The following is a 21468-nucleotide window of genomic DNA, read 5'->3' as shown; positions in this document are numbered from 1 at the left end:
CAGATGTTTGTTCACAAGTAGCTTGCCTGTTCCCTGAATAAGCAATTCATTAAGTTTCCCTTAAAGCAGAATAACTTGCATTTAAGTTTGTCACCAGTTTGTCATCTGGAAGATCACTCTATCATTACTACAACTACAGCACCAGCCAACCAGGATGTTTTCAGGACTAGCAGTCAAACCTGCTACTTAGAAAGTGGCAAAAATATATATTTCATAAGCAAAACCTACAAGGAGCATGTTGTTGTATTGTTCTTTGCATAATAAGAAATGAACAAAAATACTGCCTTCCTTGTATTGAGCACAAATCTGAATCAGATATTGTGCAATAGAAGCCAATTCAAAATCAAAAATTTTTATAAGATTGAAGTAGGTCTGCCCCTTGAGGCAATACAGTTGTCCACTTACAATATTCATTAAATTTATATCCACCACAATCTAGTGACTTCTGGCAGTTTACATGGTAGAATATAGCAAAAAAATTAATTACAATATCCATGTCATGTTAAACATCCATGGCATGGTTAGAATGAAATAAAAACCCTGCAACTAAAAAAATTAATAAAAAATAAACAACGCTGCAGTACATAAACTTAGAAGGAAGCTCTCCAAAATAATTTTAACATTTTTAGGTCAACAAGGAAGCAAATAGCTTAATTTTTGTTGGAAGGCTATTCCAAAATAGTAACACCACCATGAAGTTGTTTCTAGCTTGAGCCCTCTTAATTGTTCAGGAACTAGAGACTAGTTTATCTCTGGAAGGACTATTGGGTCAGGCAATTCGGGTTGGAGCAGATAATCCTCTAGATACAGAGTAAAAATGGTTTCATAGGTCAATCCCCACCTCCAGCATCATAAATTGTAACCCACAATGCAAGTCTGTCATATTACAGTAATGTTAATATACAATAAGATTATTTGTTCTTAGCCCAAGAACATGTGAGCGGGCCACTGTGTTCTAAACCAGCTGTCATTTCCAAGTGGTCTTCATGGACAGCCTAGGTAAAGCATATTACATCAGTCTAATCAGGCGATGAGGGCATAAATTGCTATACTCGGGTCTTCTGCAAAAGATAGTTATAATTACATATCAGTCGAAGCTGGGAAAGGCTCCTCCAGCCAGTTTCCACCTGCAGTTAAAGCAGAGGCCATGAGTCCAGAAGGACCCCCAAATTGTGAAGATGTGCCTTCATAGATAGTGCCTGCCTATGCAGAGAGATTGCCGATGAGAGATGTAAAACCAGTAGCTTCATCTTCTATTTCAACCTGTCATTTCTCATACAGGTGTCAGGATACAGAATTGAAGCAAACTGTACAACTTGAAGTGGCAATACAAAGTTACAGCTTGCTGTTGCTACATCCCAAACAATCAGATGACTTTTCCCAGAGGTTCCATATAGCTGTTGAAGAGGATAGGAGAGGCATCCAACCCCTGGACCCACATACTGGGTCATTGGACCAATCACACACACACACACATCATCATCATCATCACAGTTTGAATCTGCCCAAGGAGAACCATTGCAAAACAATGAGTCCCCATAAATGAATAATCTCTGCTCATAAAGCAGCCTTGGTAGTACAGGGGTTTAAGGCACCCTGTTATTAAGCTTATTAAGACCAGCTGCCTGCAATTACTGCAGGGTTCGAATCTCGCCAAGGCTCAAGGTTGACTCAGCCTTCCATCCTTTCTAAGGTAGGTAAATTGAGGACCCAGTTTGTGGGGGCAATAAGCTGACTTTGTATAAATATACAAAAGGATGAAGGCTATTGCTGAGCACATTGTAAGCCGCCCTGAGTCTTCGGAGAAGGGCGGCATATAAATCAAATTTAAAAATAAAAAATAAAAAAAATAAATGGTCCAATAAAATACCACAATCAATAGTATGGAAGGCTGCTAAAAGATCTAACAGGTCTAGGTGGGTGCATTACTCCACCCAGATCCTGACACAAGAGAGCAATTAAACTATACCTGTCCTATACCAGGGCCTTATCCCTGACTGAAAAGGATCTAAATAATCCACTTCTAGGATGTTTTGAAGTTGGTCCGCTATCAGTATCTCAACCTTCACCCAAAGTTTAAATTGGATACCAAATAATTGGATCCAAGGATGGTCATTTCAGAAGGGAGCACAGTACAGCTTCCTTCAAGGTTGGTACCCTGCCCTTTGCAAAAAAGCACTAACAATCTCTCAGACCCAAGAGGTTACCTCTCCACCTGCTCCCTTTAACTGTCAGGATACTAGGCACAGAACCAGCCAGGCAACACCCTATCCACCCCTTTCAGTGGTCAAAAGGAGTTCTGCATAATAGATCAGTGCCCTAATTGCTACCAAGGACTGCTCAAGTGAAGTCAAGATTTTGGCAAATTGAATCACTTCACCAGCAAAACCTGTTACAGTGATCAAATGGGAAGCTTCTATATTCTGATCCCTTCATCAGGATGCTGATGAAAGCTCACTGACAAAGTAAGGGAGAAGTTGATACGCTTTGCTTCACTTATTGCCATGATACCTTCTTTAGCACATGCTTACATTCACACAGAGATGATGTAAATGCAAAAAGCATTAGCACACGCGATTGGTTGGTCCACTGAGGCATGGAGTATGTTGTATGTATTCTTGTTCTCCAATGTTGAGATTCGGGATGCCTTTACCCATGCAGTGAATATCTCCGTCTTTGAAAGACACACTGAATGTTCCACAGTCAACAGATAAAGAGCATGCACAGAATATTCATTAGTACATATAAATTCAACAAACCAGTATCTTATTTTTTCAACAATCGTTTTATCTTTGCTTTGCTTTGGCTGATGTACTCTGGTGTATATTGCTACAAAGACATAATTGAATTTGGTAGTTTGATCTGTTTGCTATTCTGTCCATTTCCCATTTCAAATATAAAAAGCTGTTTGGGTAAGCAAGTGCATATGCAGGACTCACAATTACTCTTTCATTCTGTGGCTATGGGTTCTTAGAATACAAATGTAATTTACATTTAGGATGTAAACGATGGCTGTCAGGCAGGGAAGAATTTTTTATGCTTTCCAGAACAGGACTCCTTTCCTCAAAATGTTCCTGCTCACCGCTAATCGTATTACTAATAAATGGCAGGTTTAATATATAATAAAAAAGTGAAAGACAAACCCATCTAGCAAGAAAGTATACTTTAAAAGGGACAGAGAAAATGGAATAGAATTGCTCTATTACAAATGGGCTTTTTTTGTAGAGTAAGCTCTGGAAAGTATACATTTTCCCGCATCTGCAAAGGGGATCCGCCATTTTTACAACATCATATTTAATAAACTGACAAATTGATGTATAGGAACAAACACATTCATTGCTTAAAAAAAATATTAAGCAGATTTTTTTGGTGAAGAGATGAAATAAGCAAGAGGCCTTATCCAGCATGTGACTCTATGCATTCTGTAATATAAGTTCCAATACCAAAGGTCATAATATGCATGACAATCCATTATTTTTATTCTTAAAATGCTACAGGTCTCCCAAATAGGCAACACAATGGTGCAGCTTTGCATTCAAGTTCATGTAAAAATTCAGTGCTACTATAAAAGAGAAAATATCAAAAACAGATAATTTTCCATGTGAACATATCACTAAGGATATCTCGCATATTTAAAGGAGTGATGTGGATAATTACAGAGGTTTTCCACAGCAACTTGCATATCTAGAAACTGCTGCATCATATGAACATAATTTTTTATATCAAGCACTAGCCTAAATACTCTGATGTTGAAGATGGTGACAAAGAAATGTGCACAGCTCTCAACAGAATCTGGACACACGTGTGTTCCCTATCATTTTGGCAAACTCAACTCATTTTAAAGAAGTCAGCTTCACAGCTTTTCAAAATGCTCAGAAATTTTCATGGACTGTTTCTAATTAAAGTTCTCCATATTCACTACTTTTTCACCCATTTTTATGAACTTAAATGAAAAAAAGCTCAATCATTTGTACCTAAAAGAGGTCTTGTAATCTTGTAGCTCCCTTATTTTCAAACTGCAAAGGGAAGTTCCATCATGAATAGATTAAAATGCTTCCAACAGGGTGAATAAAAATCAGTCTAGTTTAATCATCTTTTTTCTCCCGAAATTATCCATTTTCCAAAGTGCTTTAAATTGGAAAGTACATGATCTAGAAATCTCTTTCAGAATGAAAACTTAAATAATTTGTTCCAAAAACCATCTTCTTGCTTGCACATAGCATTTTCTTTTAGGACCATAGCAAAGTTTACCAATGTAAAACTCCCAGGTATCAGCAGGTATTAAACAATCCACAGGAGAACTGTATCCATGCTTGCTCAACAGCTAACTGCTTAGGTCTGAAATGTTAATATTTAAATCTCTCTTGGAGATTTTTATTGTGTGACATAGCAAATAAATTTGCCAAACCCTATGGCATGTATAACTCAAAATATATGCCTTGCATTCTCAAAATGATTTTTTATTAAATTGGTTTCAGATGTATGGCAGTTTGAGACAATTGCAGGGGTTTTTTTTAAATATGAAATAAAAATGAAAATACTTTTCCTAATATCCATCTAGTCTGGAAAACTAAAGCAAGGAATAGTCAGCTCAATGTTTCATGGTAATAATGAACTCTACTTTTCCTAACATCCATTTAGCCTGGGAAATTAAAGCTCAATGTTTCATGTTAATAGGAAAATGTTGATCCATGCATATTACTGGAGAATATCCTAATAGTAAAAATAGAACTACAACTCTTCCTGCAGTTGTACTTATGTATTCATCTACGTGACACACAGAGGTTACCTAAGAGATAACATACAGAAAAGCATTCAGTGTTTTAGAAATGTTGACTACAATTGACAGAGTGAATGAAAGTCCATTATTCAAATAAGCCACTATAAAGTCCAGTAAACAAAAGGGGGGAAATCCTCTCTTATACTAAGGACAGTAATTTTCACATTTTTACTGAAGATACAACTGATCCTTACGGAGGGCAGGAATAAAACTGTCCAAAAGCCAGAGGCAGTTGTATTACATTAATTTATATGTAATTCTTGCCACTTTAAATATCCCAATTGAAAAAGTCTGTCCACGAGTATTAAAGACTAGATGCTTTTGGACGGGAGAAAACAGTAGAAGAGGAAGGCTTTTTCCTTCTACTATTACTATGATCATCAGATTCCATAGTTAAATCTTTATACCAGTTTCTTCTTCAAAGATAATCCTTTGCTTTATGGCTTTTCTGCATGCACTTTGCTGGAATCAAATCTGCTGTACGTCATTCTTTAGGAGCTCACCAAAACATAAATCATGCTGTTGGAAAGAAAATAAAAAAATAATATATATATATTTGTTAAATGTTTGTTCTGTTTCATTGGAGATGGATAACTAGTAACCAACCTTTAAACTTCACCACTGGGCTGACTAGGGTTATGGCCAGACATTTCTACTGGCGTATCCCTCCCAACCACAGAAACTTAAAGCCAGACCGGACTCGCTCCTGTAACAGTATGATGATAATAATTGCAGTACACCAATTAAAAACCTCTGCCAAGAAAAGGTGACATGTTTTCCCTTTCCAAGCTGATATATTGAAAAAAGTATGGACAGTTCCAAATTTATGGTCATGGCCCTTATTTAAGCTCCAGTGATTCACCAATGTTAATTACTAGTTTCCACCATATCAGAAATGCTTTATTTGCAGGATTTATTCTTAATAATATAGAAATCAAGCAAGCAAATATCTTTTATACTAAAGAGGGTGCACATCTCCAGATTACATTAACATAATTGTTCATCATTTAATTCTCTTGTTGGTGCTTAATGTTATTCTGACATCAAATCCCAACTTATTATAAAATAATTTTAATTGTCTTAATATTTAAAATGACTATACAGTTTTATTTTTATTTTTGAAAGTGAAAACAGGTTTTGTCTAAAGTAAAGCATCTTCCTCAATTAGTAAGCAATTTAGTAGGCAACTTCTATACAAATATTTTGTTCTCTGAAAGTTAAGTGGTGAGGCTCTTGTTTCACGATCAGGAATTCCAAAAGAATCAAGAATTCTATATCCTGTCAACTGGCTCATGAATTAATTAGGGCATCTTTCAGAAACTTCACATATCCCTGTTATTGCTGAATCAACAATGTGACACACAGTGAGTCAGTACGGTATTATAGTTTAAGGGATTGGACTGGAACCTGAGACTCAGATCCATTTTTAATCTATGTTACAGGATTTCTGCTGTAGGGGAAAATGGGAGGAAACAATTAGGTGAGCCACCTTAAAGTGCTGAATTAAGAGCAGAGTATAGATCGAACCAGATGCTGTTGGACATTCATTGAGGTCCCTTCCCCCTTTCATTGTGTCTATGCTTACTTAGGGAAGCCACCATGCAACGAAACAAAGGTTTAGTCTCAAATTTAATATGTATTTCCAACAAGAGCTCTGTTACTCATGGAATATATAGCTTCCCTGGAAAATAATCTAGGTGACTGCAACTGATTATATAATGTATATTATGATTCTTGTCTAGCCTCACCATGGGAACCATTTTATAAAATGTCATAACTTAGTCTTATAACAGCCCAGAGATTTTTTAAAAAATGGGACTCCCCTGCGTCAAATAAATGAATAATAAGTGCCTAGGTGTTCATAGCATTTTTAAAAGTCATTGCTGTAATTCAGTAAAAGCATCTTTGTATTTCTATTTAGCTTTCTTACACTGCGTGTTCAACTACTTATCACAAAGACATTATTTTATTAAAAACAGATGACTTACCCATATAGGTAGTAAAAAAAGGATAGAAGATAAAATGCTAGTTTGCACCACCCTTCCTTCTGACAATATGCTAAAATATCCGCATTCATAATGGTTGTGGGATCATAGAGTCCTGGTCCACTCATTACAGGCCTACTCATATACCTGAAAAAGTGAATTGGTTTTTTTGAAAAGCCACAGGAAAAAATGAGTTTGCTTGTCAAGAAACTATACCCATTATCACACTTATAGTGCTTTCTATCCTGGCATTTATTCTACATACTCCAAATTCCTTGATTCAGCATTAATGAAAATAAAGTTGGTTCCTTCAAGTCATTGTTGACTCTTGGTGACCACCTGGACAAGTCCCTGCGGTTCTCTTGGCAAGATTTCAGAAATGGTTTGCCATTGCCTGCTCCCTAGGCTGAACTGCCCCAAGGTCACTTATCTGGTTTCATGACTAAGGTGGGACTAGTACTAGAACTCCCAGTTACCCAGTTGCCTAAACCACCGGTGCCTAAACCACTACACCAAATTGGCTCTCAATGAAATATACACTACTGAAATGGAAAATCTCTGTTCAGTTTATCTCTGCCAACATTCAGTTTCTGACATCAAACTGTACTGAGCAAACAATAAGCCAAGTTTCATGAAACACATGAAATCTCAAATCTAAGTGAAGCATCCTTTATGATCATCCTATGGTCTCTGCAGCTGAGATAAGCAAGAATGTGAAAGGGGTGATTTCTAATAGTAGAAAGAGATAGTATCTTATAATATCTGGCAGATGGGTAATATCCCTCTGAACGTGCTGATCTGATCCCTCTCTTTTTCATGTTGCTGAATGGAAATATAAACATGAAGTTTTGTATATGTTTCTTTGGGAGTAAAAGCGCAAAGCAACTATATTAAGTATGAGCAATGACAACAAGATCACAACTGATCTCTGATGATGATATAGCAGAAGAATGCAACACACTGTTATCTTTCTCTTTGTTTCCCTCGGGATCTTCCAAAAGTAAGGAATGGGGAAGATAATTTTGGAGAGCAAAATTTAAGGGACAGGAAAATCCTTGCAGAACAATTCATACAGAATGCAATACATGAAAAGCAAAAATGAAAGCTGTACAAGTAAAGCTTTACCAAACTATGTTCAAAATTACCTCCAAATGTGGTAAGCCAGTAATGGCATATTAAGACTCAGTGTAAGCCATTCTGTTGCACACAAAAACATGACACAGAAGAATGCATGGATGAGATACTCTGGAAGTACAAGCTGCAAAAGAAGACAGGTAGTTAGATCACCCTCTTTTGGACTTTCCATCATTATTTATAGGAACAATAAGGGAGTGAAGCCCATTAGACAAGATAAGCCAGTGGAGAAAGTGTCAATCTATTGTGTCATAATAACTGACTTGTGTTACACATACTTAGAGGAACTGAATAAACTTGTTAATATGTCTTACAGAATTTGCAGTATAAACATTAAACTAATAGCACTATCACATATACCTTCCAATTTCCAACTTTTATCCTGGAGATGTTAGATTTATGCTACATAATTTCTATCAGTCTCCATATTACATTAGCAGATGACATTTAGATATCTTTGAAAGCTGCCTGTGTATCTCTAATTAATTGCAAGTAGAACCTCAGCTGCCTAGACCAAAAAACGTTTCCATAATTCTACTGCGCTATCTCACCATTAAAATATGTGCAAGTTTGAATTACACATTTTTTAAAGAAAGGTCAGTAACCTCTTGGAATATGTAGATATATCTGACATTTTAAAACATAGTATAAATTTTATTACTGGGGACAAGGTGGCTAGTTTTTAGTCTGGCCTGTCACAAAATGCTGGAAGCAGTCTTTATCTTTTTATGGGAGAAATAAAGACAAGGTAGAGGGAGGGACAGACCTCATAAAATTGGGAGAAGGCAGATAAAGAGAGCAGTTTAGTCTAGCGGTTAAGACACCAGGTTAGAAAGAATATGGGGGATTTAAGCCCAAAACTGCTGCACAAATCACTATATATGGATATAATTAGCAGAAATTCCAGTCTGAAGACAGGAGCAAATACAATAGAAAAAAAATCTGTGTCTATATTCAATCTTTCCTGGATTTTATGTTCTGAGGAAAACTTATTTCCAGTTGTATTTTTTGATATATTCATTTTTAATCAATGTTTTTTCAATAAACCTAATATAGCGAATTCTGATTATACGAGGTGGTTATAGGCAGTTATACTGAACAAAATGTGCAGCTATTTACTTTAACAAAAGTCATTGGTGATTTGATGTGCATTGATTTATCTGAATTTGCAGAAGCAAATGAAGTGTAGTTTCTAGTGTAAAAGAAACACAGACTTTAATCAGCGTAGACCCAATACATTCAAATTTCACTTCTGCTGATCTGGGTTACATTATGCAATGCCTATAGAGAACAAACCTCCCATGGAACCACAAGTCCCTACCTCCTCTAATACTGTATTTTTTGGAATCCCCCATTTAAAAAAAAAAAAGTACAGGACATTGGCATGCTATAAAGCAGGGGTGTCAAACTTGATTTCATTGAGGGCCACATCAGGGTTGTGTTTGACCTCGGAGGGCTGGGGGGTGGGCGTGGACGTGGACATGGACAGGATTGGGGTGGCCATGGTGGGCATTTGACACAGGCTCAAGATGCAATGTTTCCCCTTCTCTTCTTTCTTTCCACAGTTCTTTACTATACCCATTTTCCTATCTCTTCTACCAGTTATTACTGGCAAAAATTTATTACTTATTCTTCATATTCCACTAAACTTTTTATTTCCTATTGTTTAATAGTAAATTGCTTTTCCAGGCAGAAAAGCTATTTATACTGTTGTATTTTTATTATTCAACCAATAATAAAAATACAATAGCATAAATAACAAGATAATACAAGATCAGGCTTCCCGGCCTCCAGCAGCACTCTGCCGGCCAAAAGTGGGCCGTGTGGAACGGCCCATTTTTGGCTGGCAGAGTGCTGCTGGCGGCCGAGGAGGCTGAAAACAGGCCACACAGGGGCTGCATGCGGCAGAGGCACTGCGGGTCAGTCCTCTGATATTTCCAGGCTGGCCCCACGGGCCAGATTTAAGCACCCCGCGGGCCTTGAGTTTGACACCCCTGCTATAAAGGAAAGCACCAGCCCTCTAATAGTTTGATTTTCAAGGATAACAGAGAGCTTACTCTTCTAAGACATTCTTAGAAAATAGAAGCAGCCAAGCCAGTGCTTTGTGTGAAAAATGTTTCCAGCTGCCCAGAAACAAGAAAAAGGCGAGCAGAAGAAAAGAGAACCAGTGGGTGTTCTGTGATTAGCCATTCCATGAATCGGTAAACCAGGTCTATGGCAGATGTTTATGAGACCATACAGGGCATGTAAGACTAGTAAGTAAAATAAAAAGTCATTTATTTAAACAATTAACAAATTTAGCAATTCAGTCATAAAGTATCAAAAACTACATTGTAATCAGTGGTGGGTTGCCCCTGGTTCGAACCGGTTCGTAAGAACTGGTAGTACAACTGGTGAGAGGCCCTGCCCACCGCCCTGGATGTCGTTATCGGCAAACTGCGCATGCGCAGAAGCACAATCCCGTTGCAAACCAGTAGTAAAGGTAAGTAGAACCCACCCATGATTGTAATGCTAATATTCCTGCTAACTTGCTACAGTAGAAATTTCTTATTTTTATTATTATTTTTCTCTGCATATATTCTCAAGACGCTACATTCCCACATAAAGATTCATTTATCGCACACAATTAAACGATATGTAAAATCTCTCAGCAAATTTTTCTCTGTATTAAACAAAAAAAATGCCCACAGAAGCATAACATGCATATGGTAATATCTTTTTTCTTAAAAGTCTGATAAGGGGATGCACAGATGTAGTGAAAAGTCTCTCTCACTCACACAACAAATGAGAGATGAATCGAGTAAGGTAAACTGTTCCATGCACGGCTTCTATCTATGTTATTTCTTCCTTCATTAGAAGACATGTTTTAGCAGTCACTCTATCTCGCAATATTTTTTTTCTCATTCATCAGATTGCATTTAGCACTAATGCCAGTTCCTGTGGCTCAACTTCAGCAGGGGATATCTGATATAATTTTTTTAGAGGAATGCTATCTAGTCAGTCCATGTCAAAAATATATGAAAAGACATAGTTTTTTCCAAATCTTTCAAGTATACCATAATTTGTTACAGTTTGTCAACAAGCAAAAGAGAAACATTTTAAAATAAACATGGGAATAAGGCATACGAAGCTGGAAAATGCTGGTCTGGTCCTCTAAGCACTAAATAATTACTGGTATAAATGTGTACAAAGCATGGTAGGTATTTTCTAAACAGGTAAATGCAAGAGATTAGAGTAACTTCTTACCAATCACACAGACAGTAGAGAGCACAGGGATTGCAGACTATTCAACACTACAATAAGGTCTTCTTCAAGTCAACTTTGATTCCTGGTGATTTCATAGTTGTGGGCATGCAACTGTCTTGGCAATAATACAGAAATGGTAGCCACTCACTTTTGGAATATTCTGCCAACTGCCCAGATGATAGCCTATAGACTATAGCCCTGGTTCCTTCAGAGATCTCCTTAATCATTCCAGATCTACCTTAACTTCCAGGCCCATACAAAGTCAGACAACTACTGCCACCTATTAGGACTATTTTAAACATTTTGGAAATGGCACATAACTCACTACGATCAACTACATGTTGCTACAACATGGAAAAACAGAATTGGTGGGTATTAAATACACCCATGGCAGAAGCTACAAAAAAGCATCCCTAAGATCAAGATAAGGGACGTGGTGGCTCAGTGGCTAAGATGCTGAGCTTGTCGATCAGAAGATCGGCAGTTCAACAGTTCGAATCCCTAGTGCCACGTAACGGGGTGAGCTCCCGTTACTTGTCCCAGCTTCTGCCAACCTAGTAGTTTGAAAGCACGTAAAAAATGCAAGTAGAAAAATAGGGACCCCTTTGGTGGGAAAGCAACAGCGCTCCGTATGCCTTCAGTCATGCCGGCCACATGACCATGGAGACGTCTTCGGACAGCGCTGGCTCTTCGCCTTAGAAACAGAGATAAGCATCGTCCCTAGAGCTGGAAATGACTAGTACATACATGCGAGGGAACCTTTACCTTTACCTAAGATCAAGGTGGGCAATAAGGGAAAAGTACTATTTTTATTATTACGCTACTATTACACTATTCCCTAGCTATTTCCATGCAAATAATCCACAGTAAATCAAGAAGCCAGAATATTCCTTCTCCCTAATTCCAAAATGAATTCCCTTAAATGTGTATCAGCTCTAATCAGGATCCTAATTTAACCATTGTTCATGATTTGAATTCAATTTGCAAATTCTGATTAAGGCACAAATATGGCAGTTCTTCCATTTAAATAAACATGAATTTATTGAATTGTTGATGTCAAGTCCTGTCAGTAACTGATTTCTTGTAGAAGAATTTAAGCATGAAACAGTTTTCCCCATCTCTTATTAAGCAAGTGCAAAATTCAAATTATTATTTCAATCCCTGAATAGACAAAAGACAAGCAAATGAACAGGCACGTGAGTTAACATAGACCATAGACATGATCCTAATAAATGGAAAGCAAAGACTATGGGATTAAGACATTAAACTAAAAAGCAGTACACACCTTGAACGCAATTTTGACTCTTTTAATCTTTTTAACCTTTTCAACTGTCTTTGTGCCGAAAACGTAAAAAGCAGATTGAAAGAATGTTAGTGTGACCACCGACAAGTTCACCAGCAGATAAATAAGTCAGAATTTCAAGAATGGGGAGTGAGGGTAAGTGTGAAAGAATACAGGGACACAATTCTACCCAGAAATCTTAAATCTGTTAGATATTGTAGAATCAAACAAAATGCATGTTAAATGGTTATCTATGTTAAATCATCATACATTTACAAAAAAACGTAACTAATTAGGAATTCATGAAGAAAGTTCTGTCTCATATAAACTTACAGGATTTAGCGTATTACACTGGTCTATGGGATTCTTGTAGTCAGTCTTCAGCTCATCAAAAGCTATAATCTAAAATAAAATTAAAATGATTAAGTAACAGTATAAGAACTTTTACTATTCTAAAATCCAGCATTTTTTTTTTGAAATAATAATGCCATTGCTAGATAAATGATAAATGAGGATAATGATATAAAAATATATACCAGGTTGATAATATGAGAAATATAATTTGTAAAATGAAGCACAAAGGATTTGTAACCGATCGACACTGTTTGCAATTGTAATGGATGATGGATATTTTATGTTTTGTTTGTTTAAAAAAAAAATTACTACCTAAAATCCAGCATTTAGAACAGCCCAACTTCCAAATTCAAATTCTGAGGGAATCTCCTAAGGACCTGACTCATCCAGTTAGCTTCAAGTAATAATAAATAAGTTTTTTAAAGCACACTTTTAGGTGTTCACTCAAATCCCCTACACAGTAGCAGCAGCCAAGCCTCCCACTGAGCCTTGAATATTCAAATTATATGAATTGGAGTTGGATTCTGAGCAAGTCATAGTAAGCTGACTGAGGCTTTATCTGAACCTATTATCTGGGAGGTGTTTCACCTTGAAGAAGTGGACAGAATCTTGAGTTCTAGTAACCCAATAACCTGGTTATCAAATCTGTGCACCTCCAGAAGGGTTAAAATTTCTTGTGAGATGGTGCGTGGTGCTATATTCCCTGAAAAAGACGATGAAAACCCATCTGTTATCAAAGCCATTCTTGGACATAACAATTCTGAATACCTTTATCTAACCGCCAACCTTCTCTTTCTCAAGAAGCTTGCTGAGAAAATAGTCAGGTTAGAGTTTCAGAGATCCACAGGATTCTTTCTAGTGTGGTTTCAGGCTGAGACAGCACTGACTGAACCTGTGGAGGCAGGATGGATATTGTGTGAACTTGAAACTTTTAAATCCCTCAATGGCTTTTAATATAATCAATCATCATATCCATCTAGGGTGGCTATGGGTATTAGGAAACAGTGTTATAACGGTTCTCTTTTCTCACTGGAGGGTTCCACTTGGTGCTGGTGGGCGATCCTTTATTTATTTATTTACTTATTTATTTATTTATTTCATATTTGTATACCGCCCTACTCCCGAAGGACTCAGGGCGGTGAACAGCCATAATAAATACAAATACATATAGAAGTTAAAAACTATTAAAAAACAGATTAAGTAATTTGGCTCAAAAATTAAAACATCCAGATTTATCTAAAAGAGGTCTAAAACCCGATTTAAAAGCCAATTTAAAAGCCTTTGACCCCTTTTCAAGTTCAATCCTCCCCCTTTTCCTGTACGATATCTACATGAAACTGCTGGGTGTGATCATCTGCCAATATAGAATTTAATATCATCAATACACTAAAGAAACTCAGTTGTACATATTGACCCCAGGCCAACCCAAACAATGTCATCAAAATGGTGCCCCAGTGCCTGGATGCTGTGAAGATCTGGATGAGATTTAAGGTCAATCATAGCAAAATGGAATGGCAGAAGGTTTTTAGCTCTTGCAGTATCAGGGATTTTCCATCTGGATAGAGTTGCACCTCTCCATACAACTGGTGCACAATTTGAGAATCCTCCTGGATCCTCAGCTCCTTCTCAAGGAATGGCAGGTATAACTAGGAGGGCCTTCATCCATTTGTCCACTGCATCAATTTCAGCCTTACCTTGACCAAGATTTCTTTTTCACAATCACTTCTACCTTAATCATCTCATTTATTTATTTTATTTATTTATTTATTTAATATGCCGCCCTATCTCCGTAGGACTCAGGGCAGCTCACAACAATTAAAACAAGCGAATAAAAACATAAAATACATACATAAACAAATATTAAAACCCGTTAAAATAATCGAAAACCCCCAGTCCAGACTAGGTGCCGCGAACAGCCATGTTTTTAATTCGCAGCGGAAGGTGCGGAGGTCAGGAGCCAGCCGGAGCCCCAGGGGGAGTTGATTCCAAAAGGTGGGCGCGCCCACAGAGAAAGCTCTACCCCTGGGGGCTGCCAGCCGACATTGTCTAGCTGACGGTAGCCGGAGGAGGCCCTCCCTGTGGGAACACACCGGGCGATGGGAAGCTGTTGCTGGTTGCAGATGGTCCGCCAAGTATCCTAGGCCTAAGCCATGTACAGCTTTATAGGTCATTACCAGCACCTTGAATCTCACCCGGAGGGCAACCGGCAACCAATGCAAGCCGCGCAGGAGAGGTGTTACATGGGAGTATCGGGATTGTCCCATCACAACCCGCACGGCTGCATTCTGTACCAGCTGAAGCCTCCGAGTGGTCCTCAAGGGCAGCCCCATGTAGAGAGCACTACAGTAGTCAATACGGGAGGTGACTAGCGCATGAGTAACTGTGCACAGGGCATCTCGGTCCAAACAGGGGCGCAACTGGCACACCAGACGAATCTGGGCATATGCCCCCCTGGTCACGGTTGTTATATGATCTTCTAGACTCAACCCCGAATCCAGAAGGACACCCAAGTTGCGTGCCCTGTCTGCGGGGGGTAAAACTTCACCCCCTATAGCCAACGATGGAACCTCTCCTTCGGACCGAGATGCCGGTATCCACAGCCACTCAGTCTTGGCAGGGTTGAGCCGAAGCCTGTTCCTCCCCATCCAGATCCGCACCGCTTCCAGGAACCGGGACATCACGTCAAGGGAATCACTGGGTTGGTTCGGGGTGGATATAAAAAGCTGAGTATCATCAGCATACTGATGGTACCTCATACTTGACTACTGCCACATATTCTACATGGGACTGCCCTTGAAGACCACTCAGAAGCTGCAACTGGTCCAGAATGCAACTGCACAGTCCCAACATGTCACACCCATGTGGCACCTCTCCTACATGAGCTGTGCTCATTACTGACAGACATCTATGTGCAATTCAAACTGTTGCCCACCTTGTATGCTTCTTCAGAGAGGGTTTGCTCCAGGTCACATCCGTGAAAAAAAGTCATTTATTGGGTGAAATGCTCCCGGTTCGGACCGGATTACCCGATCCGGTAGCGATGGCGGCAGGTAGTTTGGAGAACCGGTAGCAAAAATCCCTGCGCCCACCCCCCATGCCCAGCTGAGCCGCGAGACCATCAGAGACTGTATTTTTTACTTTTAAAAGCATTTTTTTCTTTGGCCGAAAAAATGCTTTTAAAAGTTTTTTAAAAAGCCTCTGATGATCGCATGGCTCAGCTGGGATTGTCAGAGGCTTCTAAAAGCATTTTTTTTCTGCAACCTCTTCAGCTGAAGAGGTTGTAGAAAAAATGCTTTTAAAAGTTAAAAAAAAAAGTTAGCCACGCCCACCCAGTCACATTACCCACCCCACCAAGCCACGCCCACAGAACCGGTAGTAACAAATTTTAGATTTCACCCCTGGTCCCTACCCTAGTGTCAAATCTATCCTCTGGAATATCTATCCAGAGATTAGGTTGCCCCAACTAGGGCCGTGATAGCGAACCTATGGCACGCATGCCACACATGGCAGATGGAACCATATCTGTGGGCACACAAGCATTGCCCTAGCTCAACTACAGCGTGCATACCTGCGCCAGCCAACTGATTTTTGGGCCTTCCAGGCCCACCAGAAGTCAGGAAACAGGCTGTTTCTGGCCTCCGGAAGGCTTCCACAGGGTGGGGGAGGCCATTTTCACCCTCCCCAGGCTCCAAGAAAGCCTCTGGAGCCTGGGGAGGGCGAAAAATAGGCCTACCAGGCCCACCAGTAACCTTTTTGACATCGCATGCCAAAAGCAGGGGGAGTGCGGGGGGGAGGTCGCGCGCGCAAGTGGGAGTCGTGGGGCACAGGGGGGGCCTTGAATTATGGGTGTGGGCATGCACGCACATGACCCCCCCCCCCATGTGGCCCACACTTTTGGCACGCGACAGCAAAAAGGTTAGCCATCACTGAAGTAGGGGCTTTAAAGATTGTCTCTTTCCCCAGGGCCTGCATAAGGAATGCTTTTCTTTGACTGCATTATCAAGACTTGTTCTTTTTTTGGTTTGGGGGAATTCTGTTTTTTGTTTTTTGTTTTACTTTTATCAGGTGATGCCATCTTACTGGGAATTTTTATTGATTATTTTTATTGTATGCCATTCAGACTATAAAATAAGTTTGGTTTTACTTATTTACGTAATTTTAGAATAAAGGGGGAGGGGGAAAAGAATACAACGTAGATACAATCTGATAATCCAATTAAAATGCCCATGCTATCTATTTTATAGCATGGGTCAATGTTGAGGCCAATTTGTCTTCACAGCCTTCCAGACTGTCGGCTGCAGTCAATTCACCAATGCACATCTCTTGGTGTCAGACAGGATTCTCCAAGGTAAGGATGTTTATCTTAGCACATGCATAAAGGGGATTCCCCCTGGCTCTCTACCCTTCTCCAGAGAAAAAAGTGTTTGCTATTTAAAAATCTAATAAGAGAAGCAACGTATGGAGGCTAAGAAAAGGAGCTAAGGAAGGCTGCTCCAGAGTCTCTGATTAAAGACTGGATTCTAGGAAAATCTGAAAAATCTAAGGAAGCAACCAGGAAATGTTTGCTACATCGATCACTTGATCTCTATAAGTTAGATAACAGGTGTGAGCTAGAAATATTGTATCAGGTTAGTTTTATTTTGGAATGTGCTTTAAACTTTATAGTCTCTGATAGTGCATAGTTTCCCTATGCAAGCTCAGGGATTGTGTCTCTTAGGTAACAGACCAATACGTCTCATAGTCTGCTTGTATATCTTTTCCCTATTGGAGGCTCTCTTGAGATGCTCTCTCTGATTTTCACAAATCTCTGTTTTTATCTCCACTGATTGTTTTGTGCATTTTATTTAAAATCAAAAAGGAATGTTTATTTTTAAAATAATGTTAACTTTATTTAAGCCACCTAGAATCACCTTTGGCAAAATAGATTATCAATAAATGAAATAAATAATATTTTTTGTTTATACCTTGTAAATTTCATTCTGATTTCACTACCCAGGGCTAATTTTCCTAACCGTATGTCTGTCTCTGGTTACAGGCTAACAAGATGACACTACAGAATTTTTTTTTTCCTTTTACTTGTCAATAAGACACACAGGTTGTAAGATCCCTCTCTCATACATTAAGGTTGTGGGGAAATCAGTAGATAAGGCATCCCCTGAAAAATATGTGGTTGCAGCAGTAATTACATAGTAGCTACACGGAGGCAAGAAGGTGAGGCCACATTATGTAGTCTAAGAAGGTTTGTAGGAGAGAACGTTTGAGATTTCTGACCTTTTACCTACGCATTAAGCTAGAAAGCCTTACACATTCACACAAAAGCACACAGATACATTTTATCCTGAGACTATTAAGATAGCATGTTACAATTCCGTACAGCATAAATAAATCTGCCCCATCTAATCTCATCTGTTCCAAGATTCCCCTCTCCTACAATTCTAGCCCTACAAGCTTTAACATTCCCTGGCTAAACCCCATGATGTCTCTTACCCCACAAGTTATTGCTCTTTTCATATTTTCCTCTTTATTCTACACATCAGTCAAATTCCAGTTCTGCAGATTCATTAAAAAAAAAGATGTACCAAACTAAAACCCCACCTGAGTTCAATGTCTTGCTTCCTATAAACACCACCGTGAATTGACAGTTCTCCTATTGCGATCCTTGGCAATTGGCATCAGAGTGTAACAGCCTGGTTATTGGTGGCAATATACAGAAAGCATACAGGAGCCACCAAGAGTGTGCAGAATGGCAGTGATCCACTTCAGTGGGATAGTTCAACCTTGTCATAACAAGGTACCATCATTCCACTGACAAAGCATTGAGATGGGATTGAGCCCCGTCAACTGATCATTTCATTTTATAAAAGAGGTTGGCATGCATACGTGGGAATCCCTTTGGCTCAGGGGTGAAATCTACTTACCTACCTTCCTTACTGGTTCGGAAGTGCACGTGTCACATGCGCGCGCAGACCCTCTGCGCATGTGCAAAATCTTCTGTGCATGTGCAGAGGGTAAAAAACACATTACTTCCTGGTTAAAACCAGGAAGTAACGACATCCGAACGGGTGGGCGGAGCCTCGCACCACCATCGCTACCAGTTCTCTGAACCACCTGCCACAATCGCAACCGGATTGCCCGATCCGGTCCGAACCAGGAGCATTTCACCCCTGCTTTGGCTGATCAAACAGAACTGAGGTACCAGTAGCTGCCTTATTTGATACTGCGGTTTGTAGGGATGATTGTGGCTCCTCACAACAAAGCATCTTTTAAAAGCTGTGCACAGCTTTTCACAGCTTGATCCTTCTGAATATCTCTTGGACATCCAAACAGGACTGATCACTATACAGGTAGTCCTCGACTTACAACCATTCATTTAGTGACCGTTCAAAGTTACAATGGCACTGGAAAAAAGTGACTTATGACCATTTTTCAGTTTCCTTTGCAGCATCCCCATTATCATGAGATCAAAATTCAAATCTATGCCAATTGGTTCATACTTATGACCGTTGTAGCATCCTAGGGTCATGTGATCACTTCTTGCAACCTTCTGACCAGCAAAGTCAATGGGGAAGCCAGATTCACTCAACTGTATTATTAACTTATCAACTGCAATGATTCACTTAGCAATGGAAGCAAGAAAGGTTGTAAAATGGGGCAAAATTCATTTAACAAATGTCTCAACAGAAATTTTGGGCTCAACTGTGGTCATAAATTGAGGACTACCTGTATCCTGTACTATGTACTATGAAATTCTAATTACCTGTACTAATTAACTATGAGTTCAGGAAGTAATTTATTTTTGAGTTTTAACTATCCTATTTTTAACCTTTTCTATATATGGCATCTTTTTTAAGTTTAACCACTTCAAATATCCCACAAACAAAAACATGGGCTATAAAACCAAACCTTAAATACCCTTTTAACTTCCCTGAGGGGTTAAAAACACTACAAAAAAGAAGTATTTTTTCCCTATTCACTTTCACCAGGCTCTATAACACAGGTAGTCCTTGACTTACAACAGTTCATTTTGTGACCGTTCAAAGTTACAACGGCACTGAAAAAAGTGACGACCATTTTTCACACTTATGACCATTGCAGCATCCCTAGGGTCATGTGATCCCCTTTTGCGCCCTCCTGACAAGCGAAGTCAATGGGGAAACCAGATTCACTTAACAACCTTGTTGCTAATTTAAGAACTGCAGTGATTCACTTAACAAAGTAAGTGTTTCTAGCAGGACTTCCCGATTCTGTAACAGCTTTATTCCTTATCCCATCCGTCTCGTAAAAACTCGCAACATTCTTTTTTTCTCGCCATGTACATGTATACATCCAAACTAGACAGTGTTGTTTCTCTGTGTCATATAATATATGTGGGTATATACATCATTTTGTATTTATTTATTTATTCTGTCATGGTTCTGTCATGTATATTGGAGGTGGTGACCCTTTAAGAGCTGTAGGCAACAAAAGTTCATTTTAATGTATGCCGATTAGTGTACATTCAAAGTGACCATAAAGTCATTCTGTTCCTATATTCCTATTTCATACGTGGCGAGGAAAGTCGTAAAATGGAGCAAACCCACTTAACAAATTTCTCACTTCACAACCTACATTTTGGGCTCCATTGGTAAATTGAGGACTCCCTGTATCTTTCTTAACATGCTTTTTCCTCCTTTCTCCTTTGGTAAAACTTGAGCTTCGAGACGCACCAATAACCCTTTCTGGGCTTTTTTTCCCCGGGTTTCACAAAAAAGGATGCCGGGATGACACTCCTGTACACGCAATACTTACATTACGGTCACGCCTTATAATTGCAGAAAAACTACCAGGGCGACCTTAACGTGCCCGCTGCGCACATGGTCCCCAGGTTCCCCCAACCCTCCCGGCCTCGCCAGCAGAAATGCAAAGTAGAAATTTGGGGGAGCCCCGCAGTGCCTCCCTCCCTCCCTCCCTCCCTTGCCTGACTCTTCTCCGTCGTGGCGCCACGACCGCCAGCCTCTTAATGCCCGCCCCTCCAGCATCGGCGGCCGCTTCGGGGGTTCGACCCTCCAGAAGAAACCAAGCGACCCAAGTGAGGGGGGGGGGACTTTCTTCGCTCCCCACCCCCCACCCTCGCTTCAATTCCAGGCAGCCCACCTTGCCCACATCTAGCCCCTCCCTCCCTTTAGGACCACCGCCCCGGATTTCCAGGGGATGCCAGGACGCCTCTCCTGCACTCACATGCCATATAGCGAAGAAGATAAGCGCAGCGGTGAGAAGCAGCGCCAGCATATAACAGAAAGCAGCGAACGTGAACGCCATGGCGGCGGCGGGGGCGGCGGCGGCGATTGACACTAAGGAAGGCCGGCCCGACGGCGAGGCGGGAGGAAGTTTCTGGGCCGGATCATTCAGGGTGGCCGCAGAGGCCCCGGAGGGGGGGGAGCGACAGACGCTTTCGACGTCACTGCGCAAGCGCACACGGGAGAGAAGCCGCCGCCGCCGCCGCCTTCGCAGACTGGAGTTCCGCGCCGCAGCGGCTACTTCTGGACGGCGGAGGAACTGCAACGTGGCTCCTTTCCCGACGCCGGGATTGTTCGCTATTCGCATCCGCGGGATTGTGGGTTTCACGCAGGACACCCGTATTATAATAAGGGAGGCGGCGTCCAGCGCTCTGTTTCCCGCTTCTTTCGCGGAATAGCAACGTTAGCGGG

The 21468-nt window shown here is 40.1% G+C and overlaps 1 protein-coding gene across 1 annotated transcript; it reads right to left on the bottom strand.

Moving 5' to 3' along the window:
* Positions 1-2766: 2766 nt before the first annotated feature.
* On the bottom strand, positions 2767-21185 carry CNIH1 (cornichon family member 1). Its single transcript, XM_070942870.1, has 5 exons — positions 20999-21185; positions 12761-12829; positions 7911-8023; positions 6769-6912; positions 2767-5299 (listed from the first exon to the last, which is right to left on the bottom strand). The coding sequence occupies exons 1-5, from the start codon at positions 21077-21079 to the stop codon at positions 5272-5274; spliced, it is 435 nt and encodes a 144-aa protein (XP_070798971.1). The 5' UTR covers positions 21080-21185; the 3' UTR covers positions 2767-5271.
* Between the last annotated feature and the right edge of the window lie 283 nt (positions 21186-21468).

Source organism: Pituophis catenifer, unplaced genomic scaffold (genome assembly GCF_029215685.1).
Source record: "Pituophis catenifer annectens isolate HBS135680 unplaced genomic scaffold, rPitCat1.0.hap2 SCAF_1, whole genome shotgun sequence".
Lineage (NCBI taxonomy): Eukaryota > Metazoa > Chordata > Lepidosauria > Squamata > Colubridae > Pituophis > Pituophis catenifer.
The sequence above is the reverse complement of the archived record's forward strand: the minus strand, read 5'-3'. Positions and strand labels throughout refer to the sequence as shown.